Source organism: Pteronotus mesoamericanus, unplaced genomic scaffold (assembly GCF_021234165.1).
Source record: "Pteronotus mesoamericanus isolate MK-2021 breed Mesoamerican mustached bat unplaced genomic scaffold, CSHL_Meso_final contig_26, whole genome shotgun sequence".
NCBI lineage: Eukaryota > Metazoa > Chordata > Mammalia > Chiroptera > Mormoopidae > Pteronotus > Pteronotus mesoamericanus.
In genome coordinates this window covers 3,429,971-3,442,158 of record NW_026555109.1, presented here as the reverse complement: position 1 = coordinate 3,442,158, position 12,188 = coordinate 3,429,971, and the positions used below count along the sequence as shown (strand labels likewise).

General features: G+C 36.6%; 1 protein-coding gene across 3 annotated transcripts in view; it reads left to right on the top strand.

The window, feature by feature from the left end:
- NALCN (sodium leak channel, non-selective) overlaps nt 1–12,188 on the top strand; it is a 407,611-nt gene that overhangs the window by 379,663 nt on the left and 15,760 nt on the right. For all 3 annotated transcript variants that reach the window (XM_054574357.1, XM_054574356.1, XM_054574358.1), the window contains 7 exons: nt 217–310; nt 806–912; nt 1,121–1,195; nt 1,884–2,003; nt 5,303–5,371; nt 6,289–6,437; nt 7,275–7,368. In XM_054574357.1, the coding sequence (XP_054430332.1) occupies nt 217–310; nt 806–912; nt 1,121–1,195; nt 1,884–2,003; nt 5,303–5,371; nt 6,289–6,437; nt 7,275–7,368 (708 nt within the window). The remainder of the gene's footprint in view (nt 1–216; nt 311–805; nt 913–1,120; nt 1,196–1,883; nt 2,004–5,302; nt 5,372–6,288; nt 6,438–7,274; nt 7,369–12,188) is intronic.

Here is a 12,188-nt window from a genome sequence, read left to right as displayed (position 1 = left end):
CCTGCTGAGTCTGTTGCGAAACTCATCGCCATCCTTTTTGGAAGTCCTCCCAAGAACAACTTTGAGAATTCTGATACTGTTTATCAAACCACCACAGTATTTGAAGAATATTTTAACCCACAAATTAGTCCTGTTTGTATCACCACCCCATGTGCAATGTCCTTGGCATGGAGTATATGACAAAAGGCCTTTTTCTGCTTTCCTTTGTTTATTAAGGGAACAGCTCTTCTGACTGTAGATCAGAGAAGATGGGAAGATCTGAAGAGCCGACTGAAGATCGCACAGCCTCTTCATCTCCCACCTCGCCCGGGTATCAAAGATGTTCTGATTTTATTCATGTTGCGCATTAGTGTTCATGATTCCCCAGGAGTCTAAGATTTCAATTAAAATAATAATCGTAAGGCCACTAGGCAGTTGTGCATAAGTTAATATAGAAACAGGCTCCAAACTACAGATCTCCCCAGAGGCTATTAAAATCAATCTTCAGTGGTCTCAGGATAAGCCTTAATGAAAAAAATGAATTTTTAAATAAAATATTTGTGCTTGCCTTTTCAACGTATGAGTGAAATGTATTAAACTGAAAGGAATTGGATGATGTGGTTCTCCTTTCCATACAGATGATTCAATGCACCATCGTTTTAAATATTCAGAGCTAGCCATTCCTGCGAAACACTACACAATTGATTGAGCTGTGGGAGTGGGGAAATGTAATGTGTTTTATGATGAGCATTTAAAGAAAATGAAATACAAGAAAATAAATGTTACCTAGGTCTAAAATGCCCTTGCTTAAACCTTTCTTTTCCAGATAATGATGGTTTCAGAGCCAAGATGTATGACATAACCCAGCATCCATTTTTTAAGAGGACAATTGCATTACTTGTCCTGGCCCAGTCAGTGCTGCTCTCTGTCAAGGTACTTTTTTTCACCCTAAGACTCTAGGAATGAATTTCTTATTCATGGGTGCATCCAAGAATATTGCAAATGGTCGTATTCAATACAATCTGTGTTCTTTACTATAAAAAATTCAAATTCACAATTGTATTCAAATGAGAGAAAGAAGGGGGAATTTTTTTGTGTCCGATGGATATGGACAAAGATGTTTGTGCTGTTTCATTTCCAGTGGGATGTCGAGGATCCAGTGACTGTTCCTTTGGCAACAATGTCAGTGGTTTTCACCTTCATCTTTGTTCTAGAGGTACTTAATTGAATGAGTCAGTGGGTTGGAGGGGGAGGAAGGATGGTGCATATTTTAAAGTAAAACTGCCCTCCTTTGATGGCACATTTCAGCTCTGTGTCCCATTGCTGCTGAAGTCTTTTTTTTTAGAGGGGAGTAGTGTGCTCTTAGGATATTTCCTTTTGAGGTTGTTCTGCTTAACTTGAACAAAGACTTCACTTTATACTTCAGATATTTCTAACTGCAGAAATTGCAAACTATAGTTAGTTGCTGTATCAGAATGATGGCCTATCTAATATCCAAGTTCAAATATTTAGAGAAAACTGAACAAAGTACTTTAATTCAGGGACTCAAATTGCAAGTGATAGCAAAGGGAGTTTGTCCAGACAAGATTATTTTAATATATGGTTCATGTCATATCACTTTCCAAGGATATTCTTATTATTTCACCCCATACTGGTTGATGTTTCTCAAAATCTACTGTCTTTTACTTGAGGAAGAAAAATGTCTTGCTATCAAACTAATCATAAAACAAGGAAAAAAGAGTGTAGAGAATATAGATGTGTTACCTACTCAGCTTTTTTATATATATGACGAGTTCTTCTCTTTGGCTGCTACACTCTTAAAAAAAAATGTGACTCAAGTTAATACATTTAAATTTATTCTGAACCCTCATTCTTGATTTACTCTCTTTGTTGTTTTCCCGCAGGTTACAATGAAGATCATAGCCATGTCGCCTGCTGGCTTCTGGCAAAGCAGAAGAAATCGGTATGATCTCCTGGTAACGTCACTTGGTGTTGTCTGGGTGGTACTTCACTTTGCCCTTCTGGTATGTGCATAATTGTTTATTTTAGTTGATACCATAATTTCATTTTAGGTAACCCTGTTTTTAGTCTCTTTTCCATCCATGTCAGCCAATTCTCAGATGTCAGATCAATCTCCCTATAATCCAGGGTTGACTGAGGTGGGTCCTCACACATGTTAGTACATACATACATGGGTGTACATGTGTACACACTCACATTCTTCACACAGATAAAACCTGGCCCCTCTAAGTTCTAGAGTATTAGAGTAGAGAACTTTAAGGCACACCCTTAAAGTCTGGCTTAACCCTCATTTTGTCAGAGGATAAAAGTGAAAGAGAGCAGAAACAAAAACAGATTAAGAAACTTCTCTAAATTCATATGTAAGCTAGTAACAGACTAAAACAGTTTTTTGAGCTGAAGTATAGCATCTGTACCACTACATGATAATCAGTATTTCACAGTGTGATTCTCAGGTGCTTCACTGCCTTATTTTTTACTAGATCCCCAGATACCATTTCCCTAAAGCACAACTTTCCCCATCTCTATACCTGAGTTCTCATTGTTTTGCCTAAATGCCTTCAGCCTCCACTCAATCTGAGATCGAGCTCAAAGTGTACAGCTATGGGTGTGCTTGATGATGATCTTGAGACCTGTTGTCCAATAGAAGTAAAATGTGGCTATGGGTATAATATTAAATTTTCTAGAAGCCACGTTTAAAATATAAAAAAACAACAAATAACATTAATTTAAGAACATATTTTAAGTCTACCATATCCCAAACATAGGATGGGGCAAAAGTAGGTTACAGTTGTTTCTGTGAAAAATATTACAATAATTAAAAAATAATACAAAAACTGTGTTTCCTGTACTCACAACTATAAACCTACTCTTGCCCCACCTTGTATGATCATTTCAACATGTCAACAATATAAAAAATTATGAAGAAGAGATGTTACATGCTTTCTTTTGTACTAAATATTTGATTGAATGTTTATTTTACATTTATAACATGTCTTAATTTAGACTCACTACACATTTCAAGTACCTAATAATATCATGGGGCTAGTGGTTACAGTGTTAGATAATGCTAGGTCCTAGTCTAAGGTTATACCATTTTCCAGCCTTTATCAAGTTATTTGTCTTCAATGATTCTCTGTTTCTTGCTCTGAACTGAGAATATCATCTCATAATCTAATGTTCTATATGAGCATTATGAAGATTGAGAATGTGAAGTTTTTCTAACTGTAAAGATTATATACCAACCCATAACACTTTATTATAAATACCTTCTTTTTTTTTGTTAGTCTTTATGGATCCCACCTAAAAGTAATATTATCATTTCCCCCTACTTTCTCATAGTCATTCTCTCATCCTTTGGAAAAGATTCATGGCACACAGAACCTGTTTACACATCACAAAAGCCTTGCTTTAGTATGAAATTGCCATGCTCAGGAAGATATTGTGTTCTGGTCTTATTTTCCTTGCATCTTTGTATTGTTGGAAATAAGACCAGCAACATTGAAAGGAAAAGAAACCAACAGAGACAGGAGGGAAGCGGGGGGAAGGAAGGGAAGGGGAAAGTCAAGGAACATATAGCAAGGACTCATGGACAAAACCAAAGGGGAAGAGCTGAGGGAGGGAAGGAGGGACGGAGGGGGCAAGGGAAAGTGGGGGGTGTAGACAGAGACAAATGTATTTGAAAAAATAAATAAATATATATATTTTTAAAAGATATTGTGTTCTTTTTAAGACAGTTGTCACCTTCAGTGTCAGTAGCTATGCCAAGCCCAGATGGGCTCTCATCACCCTCATTCATTTCCTCAAACAATAAATGGTTTTGAGCACTACAACTGAGAAGAATGTAATGAGTAAAACAGTCATTCTTTTTGTGAACTGCACAGCCTGTAAAGTCAGGTAGACAGTCATTAAATGCTCCCAAGTCAATGATAATTACAGCTATGGTGAGGGAGATGGGGGAGAGAAACACATTGCTGTGATGATACATACTAGTGCAAGATGGTTTCATCAGGCAGGTCCTAGAAGACATCCTGAGGGAGTGATAATTGGGTTCAGTTTGTAGGATGAAAAGAGAACATTTCAGACAATTGTCCCTAGGGTGTAAGGGTACAGGAGAACAGATAGTGTGACTAGAGTAGGAGCAAGGGGAACAAAGTACAAGATCTGGATAGGTAAGAAGGTGTCAAACCTTATAGTCCAGATGAAAGATTTTAGTCTCATCCTAGAAGTTGTTGAGTGTTATCACTTTCAGAATGTAAAGCAAAAAGTTATCTATAGGTGGTATAGAACTAACATGGAGAGAAAGAGCAGCAAGGCCCATGATTTTATATTTCTCCAAATTACAATTAGAAGTCATTCAGTCCACCCAGAAACATAAAGCTTCCTAATTTTAGATGTCCTCAGAGAGGATATCTCACACCAAAAGACCAACTTGTCTTTTCTACGCCACTGCTTTTGTTCTTATCAAGAACCTCTGGTCCTGGAAACATGCTCCTCCTCCAGTCTATTTTTCAGTGGACCATTGTGAAGGAAGATGCAGTCCTTGACCCATCCAGAGATGATTCTGTGAAGACATCCATTTCCTTGCACCTCACCGAAGATCTCACCAGACCCCCTTCCCACCTTGTGACTGTAGTCATTTGCCTAGGCAAGGGATGTCAAGAAAAATTATATTGTGGTATCAGCTTAATGCCACATTTATTATTATAGTTATAGTCAGTGGGATCTTTGTTTCTCAGATTAAGCTTTCTTAGTCATAAAGCACACCAAGTCATCTCTTGCTATTGATCATATGTTGAATGCATTTTTGAACAAGGCAGCTATCTCTGAAATCATCTTAGGCTAATGGATATGTAGTCAACTGGTCTCCAGAGGTCTCAGAGACCTTCAGAGAGAAGCATTCTGACTTCCAGAAATTCTTTCTAACACCTGAGCTCCCTCTGCCAGGATTCCTTTATATCCTGTCTCAGTCAACTCCCTTGCCAATTGTTATCCTAGGTTGTTCTTCCTTCTCTAAAAAGCTAGTCATTATTTTATGTAAAAATAAGTTTTAAAATACAGAATTCAGCTGAGCAAAACAGAGACCAAAATTTCATTTATGATTTGATTTTGTAGCTAACATTTATTCATGATTTTTGGCAGTGACCTTTTCAGCACATTTTTAAGATAAATTTCTTATAGGATTTTTCACATTTTATAAAACTAATTATTCAGTAGATTTCACAGAAGACTCACAATGAAAAATGGAACTGTAACAAGACCTTTTGTGCAAATTATGAGAGGCTCTCTTCTCTTTAAATTTCAGAATGCATATACCTACATGATGGGCGCATGTGTGATTGTCTTTCGGTTTTTCTCCATTTGTGGAAAGCATGTAAGTACATTGTGAAGAACAGCACCAAAGGCAGCATATACACTGAAGAAAGGAGCAATGACTAACTTCAGCTGGCTTCTTGTCTTCAGTACTGTAGTTAACAATTTGTTACACACCATAAGTCAAATTAGTAAATTTTAAATATTAAAAGGAATCAGTACCTTAGTTATCTTGTTATATGTTTCTTGACATGTTGTTTAATTCATCCTTCATATTTGCTAAGTAAACTCAATCATCAACTAAAGATAATATATTAAGCATGAAAGCAAAAACCAGTGGCCATTCTTAATATTTCCTTATTTTTAGTTTTTATTTTTAATAGTTATTTTACTGTAAATAAAAATTATCCTTAATATTTATAATTCTATGATTGCATATTTTATATATTCTTTATTAATGTGCATACATATAAGTATATTCCATGTATATTTTTCATTTTTTAAAGTAATTTCTTTTTTTTATACAGACATTGTCATATGCATTCCATATATCCACATAATCAACACACTTAATATTGGATAGTATTTAGCATTTCATCATTTTTTAGGTTTGTTTTTATGAACATCTGCTTGTGGAAGAATCCTGAGTCTACTTGCTACAGCCCTAAAATTCATAGCCCTTATCACAGAGAGTAAGAGAGCAAAAGAGAAAATGGAAAGCTAAAAATCTTAGGATTGAACTTTTACTAATTTTGCTGAAAAGGCTGAACAGTTAGAAATACAAGTAGAATTTCTGTCAAAGGGTTTGTGAATAATATTCAGATTTAATAGCCAATATGAAACAATTTTCAAATGATACTTTGAGGGTCACTCTTGTGACAACCTGCTTGAATGTTGTTTACTTTCCATGTTCCCCACAGCTTAATGAATTGAATATTCATATTCTCTCTCTGTTTCTCCATCTTCATCTCCATACAGGTAACACTGAAGATGCTCCTCCTGACAGTGGTTGTTAGCATGTATAAAAGCTTCTTTATCATTGTAGGAATGTTCCTATTGCTGCTGTGTTATGCTTTTGCTGGAGTTGTTTTATTTGGTACTGTGAAATATGGAGAGAACATTAACAGGTTGGTGTCTATTCACCTTTCCATTCATTTATCAAGCAAGCTTTTTTAGTAATGAAATTATGAATGACTCTTGTCTATTAGAGATGGAGGGGAAGGTGGAAGCAATCAGTTGGAAATTCAAACAAAATTCAAAAGGTCATTTTCCTTATTGAAAACAGTATACGTGTTTACTTTAGAGACCTTAGAAAATTCATGAATAAAAACAAAAGAATCTATAATTCCACTATTATGCATGAATAACCACTTCTGATATCCTGGTGAATTCCAGCATTTTTTCTATTCACACACTGCCAAAAAAATGATATATTATTTTCAATTAAGTAATTTTAAGATGACATTGTTTTTTGTTTTCTTTTTTAGTTAACATGGGAAGTGAGAAACCTGAAATGGTTATTATATATATGAAAACCATTTTTCAAAAATTATCTTAAATTTTGTAAAAGTGTCTCACAATTAAAAAAATAAAGTCCTTAGAAAACAAATTATATATAGTTATGTCTTGTTGCAGAGATGACTTATTTGATTGACACATGACAGCTTCATTTTTCATAGCATAATCCATGTGAAAGAAGGAATCACTATATTTTCATAGCTTTCTCCATCAGTCAATCAAGATGACTGGCAAGAAATTGGTGGCACCACTTTAGGGTTGGGTTATTAAGACAGCTATACTTGGGGACAAGTATAGACGATGAATAAATAAAAGGGTGTAACCTTTGGAAATTTGGTTACTTGGCAACCAAATATGCTCCAAAATCCACCTATTTTGCTGGTGACAAACCTTCCTACTTTATGACAACTATATTATTCACATTCTGTTTTTTTTCCTTGAACTAGGCACGCAAACTTCTCTTCAGCAGGCAAAGCTATTACAGTGCTCTTCCGAATTGTCACAGGAGAAGACTGGAACAAGATTATGCATGATTGTATGGTAAATATCTCTATCACAAACAGTGCCTCAGCTTAGAATCAGATGAAACTCTTTGGCCATGCAACATTGGTTGTATCCTCCTTATTAGCATCAAGACATTGTGTACAGAACACGTATCCTGGTCATTTAGTCCATAAAATTACATTCTTTTACATTACACTATATTGGCATACAAAAAGAGTAACCAGTGAACTCAACTTGAACTATTGTAGTTTCATTCAATAAATATGCATTGAGGAGAATCAGGATGGTGGAGGAGTGAGTGGAAGTCACACTGACTTCCTCCCAGGACCAACCTGGAATTACAACTAAATTGAGGAGAAATCACCTGGAACAAACAACTGAATAATAGTGAGAGAGGAGCCTTGTAACCTCAGAGACAGAAGAATCAGCTTTAGCACAATCTAACTGGTGAGGAGTGTAGTACAGACCTGAGAAGGTGGGCAGGGAGCCCACAGGTGGCTGCACCAGAGGGATATTGAAACAGCAAGTTGGATCCCCGTGAGAAGAGCAGGGTCTAAACCAAATACGGGATCTCTAGCCCACAATACCAGAGCCCAAAAAGTACACAGAAAAGAGCCAGCTGCGAAAAGCGGCAGTGTTGCTCTCTGCCGGAGACAGGCGGCTGGAGACACAAAGAGCCTTCTAAAGGGCCAACGCAAAATTTTTATTTGCAGCCATTTACCCTGGTCTCTAGCAAAGGCAGGGGCAGAGTGGGCTAGAGACACCTGAGGAGAGACTGGGAAAGGAGGCTTTGGGGAGAGAACTGAGAGAAGCTGATGGGATCTCAGGGCTGACTCATCCCCCATGTGGCAGCAGCCATCTTGCTCAGGTGGCGACCACTCCCCCTGAGTGGCACCAGCGTCAAAGGACCCAATAGTCCCTCCCCCACATGGGATTCCACCCTGCCCAGGGCTGTCTGAGCTGCCTGCTGAGTGCAGAGTGGCAGCCACAGACAGTAGATCCCTGGCTAAAGGGGGCACAGAGATGTCTGGCGAAACTTGAGGAGAGACTAAGGATGGAGGCTTTGGGGAGAGAACAGAGAGAGTACCTGGTGGGATCCCAGTGCGGGCTCCTCCTCTATACAGCAGCAGTGTGAGTGGGCCCAATAACCCTGCCCCCAGGAGGAACTCTGCCCCGCCCTGAGCTATCTAAGATGACCTGCTGAGTGCAGAGTGAATAGATTAACAACTGAAGGAGAAAGCCACAAATAGTAGATTCCTGGAAGTCTCAAGCAGACTGCCTAAGGTCTGACACGGTCAACATCTGACATCATCAGAGGCAGATCCAGAAAGTCTCACAAATAATGGGAAGACAAAGAAATACCCACCACTTGAAGGGAAAGGAGGAATCTCCACAGAGAGAACTAAACGAAATAGAGGCAAGTAAACTATCACATACTGAGTTCCAAACAACTGTTCTAAAGAAGCTCAATGAGCTCAGTGAGCTCATAGAGAATTACCAAAATCTACAGGGAAACTATGAGGAACTTACTGCAAACTGTATCAGCCCAAAAAAAGATATAGAAACTATCAATAAGAGACAAAAGGAAATGACAAATACAATTTCTGAATTGAAGAACATGGCAGAAGGAATCCAAAGCATGCCAGATGAAGCTGAGGACCAAAACAGCGAGCTGGAGGACAAGGTAGAAAAAAGCTCCCAGAAAGAGCAAGAAAATGAAAAAAGACTCAGAAAGAATGAAGAGGTGTTGAGGGAAATGCAGGACAACCTGAAACATAATAATATCCGTATAATAGGGATACCAGAAGGAGAAGAGGAGCAAAGAATAGAGAACCTGTTTGAAAAAGTCATGATGGAAAACTTCCCTAATTGGAGGAGAGAAAAAGTCACACAAATCCAGGAAGCACAGAGGGTCCCATTCAAGAGAAACCCAAGACACTCCACTTGGCCCACTCCAAGACATATCATCATTAAAATGGCAAATATCAAAGACAAACACAGAATCCCAAAGCAAGCAAGGGAGAAAGAGGTAGTAACTTATAAGGGAGCCCCAATACAGCTAGCATCTGACTTCTCAACAGACACACTGCAAGCCAGAAGGGAATGGCAAGAAATATTCCAAGTCATGAAAAGCAAAGGCCTGCAACCAAGCCTGTTCTACCCAGCAAGGTTCTCAATTAAAATGGAAGGTGAAATAAGGAGTTTCCCAGACAAAAGAAGGCTAAAAGAATACACCTCCACCAAACCAGCACTGCAAAATATGCTAAAGGGACTGCTTTAAGATGAAGAAAAAGTTTCTATGAATACCCAGGTATTTTCAGAGTTGCCAGTACTTGATATGACCAATACTTTTCGTACTCATTATTCTGATTGTGACAATGATGTTATTTTAATTGTTCTTTTATTATTTCTTGAAACTAAACCTGTTTTGGTATATTTCTTGCCTATTTCTATTATTTTTTTTAAAAAAAGCTTTAAAAAGCTTTCTTGTCTATTTCTATTATTTTTTTTGTATTTTTTATCCATTTATTGATTAAAGGTTTGTAGAACATTTTTCAAAAAAAAACAAACAAAAAAACCCCTACTAACTGTGTTTTAGATATGTTGCAAATACTTTTTTATACCTTGTCCTTTAACTTTTTTATATGTATATTACTATATAGTTAAATGTTTAATATAGTCATATTGTCAATATTTACTTTATAGCTTCTAGGGTTGAATATTTTACTTCAGGTCATGAAAAATATTAATTCTGTTTTCTTGTAAAATCCTTAGATTCTACATATTGATTTTTAACTCATCTATTTCTTGTATAATGTGTGAAATAGGACTCTATATTTGTTTTATTTCAAGTAATAGTGGTCCATGCACCTTATTTGTTGAATAAGCCTTATTTTACCCATTGATTTGAAATATCAACTTAATCATATATATATTAACCAGATATATTTGTTTGTCTCTAAAATGTTCATTATATTTCATTGATGTACTTAATTATTTCTGTGCTAGTGTCATGTTGGTTTAATTGCTGAGACTTCATAATGGTTTTAAAGTTTTTAAATATTTTATAATTAATTTTTACATTTAAAAAATAAATAAAATCAACCTACATTTAAGAAAGAAAGAAAGAGAGAGAGATGGAACTCCTACCTTTTGGGACAAAATGGATGGAACTGGAGAATATTAAGCTAAGTGAAATAAATCAGTTGATGAAAGACAATTACCATATGATCTCACTTATAAATGGACTCTATTCAACAAAATCAACTAATGAACAAAATAAACCACAGGCACAGAAACATGGAGCAGACTGAAAGTGACCAGAGGGGAGGGGAAAGAGGACAATGGTGGAAAGAAGTGGAAGTGACTAGACAAAGAACCTGTATGAATGACCCATGGACATGGACAACAGAGTGGGAATTGACTGTGGGAGTGGGGGGTGGGGAAGGGATGGGTGGAGGGGGAGTAAATTGGGAAAAATTGAGACAACTGTAATAGAATAAACATGATTTATAAATTAAAATAATAATAAAAAATTTGTATTATATGAGCATTTTTCTTTCCTTTTCACTTTCAATGTTTTAGTAGTCAAGTATAAACAGGGGAATTCTGCTTCTTTAATTCAATTTATTCAACAGATATTCACTGATTCCCCTGGTTTGTACTGAGCCACATACTGAGTGCCAGGTCTTCAGTGATTCCAAAGCATCCTGAAGGAGGACGGTCAAAGGGCTCTAAGCTATACTCTCTCTTCTCTAGGTTACTTCATCATTCTTTAGGTATCACTTTAAACATCAGTTCCTTAAGCAATCTTTTTTTGTGCTAAGACTGCAGTTAATATGTTTTTGTAGTACTCTATATTTCTCTTTTGTAGTTTGTATCACAACTATTGTGGATTATTAACTTGATTAGTTTATTCCATCTCTTTCTTACCCTCCAGACCAATGTTGTTCAAAAGAAATTTCTGCAATGATGGCCATCTGCACTGTCCAATTCAGTAGCCACTACCCACATGTGGTTATTGAGTGTTTGAAGTGTGATATGTTAAAATCAGAAACTGAGTTTTAAATTGTGTTTAACTGTATTTAATTTTAATGAACATAAATTTAAATTTAAATAGCCACATGTGAGTAAATGGCTACTATGTTGGACTGCACAGCTCTAGACTCTCAGCAACATAAAGGAGGGACAGGGTCTTTTTGTCTTGCTTACCAGTCTGTCCCCAACACTGAGCAGAAACCTAGCACATAGTAGAAACTCAAGAACTTTATACGTGAATTAATTGGAATGAATAAAATATAATACTAGGCATAATTAACTAAACTCAAAATAAAGAATAAACAGAATGCCATGGAAACATAAAAGAAAGAGTTAGTTTCTTTGGCTGAAAGAAACCAGGAGATTCTTCAGAGGTGTTGGCATGTTTTTGAGTCAGGAATGTCATAAATCTCCTATTGGTGCTCTGGAAATGAGGACCCCTAGCTTCTCCTTGCACAATTTGAATGTGAAATTTGTGTGTATATCACATCCTCCTAAAATCTTATCCCATTGCTTAAGTTAGAGAAAATTTTTAGTTAGAGAGCATCAATTAGAGGAAACCAGTTCATTTTCATTATGCTTCTAAAATGGCAGTGAACTAGGGATTCTACAAGATTAAAAGCATATGAAAAGTGAAATATTATTTTTGATTTTTGACACAGATGATGTATCCAATGCATGTAGCTTTTGAGAGATTATTTTGAAGTTAATAATATTTGGCATGGGTTAGGAATATGTTCATTAACTCGGTTAGTTAACAAAAATATGTATTCTTCCCTGCTGTCACTCTCTCCCCTCTCCACTCTACTGCCTCACAG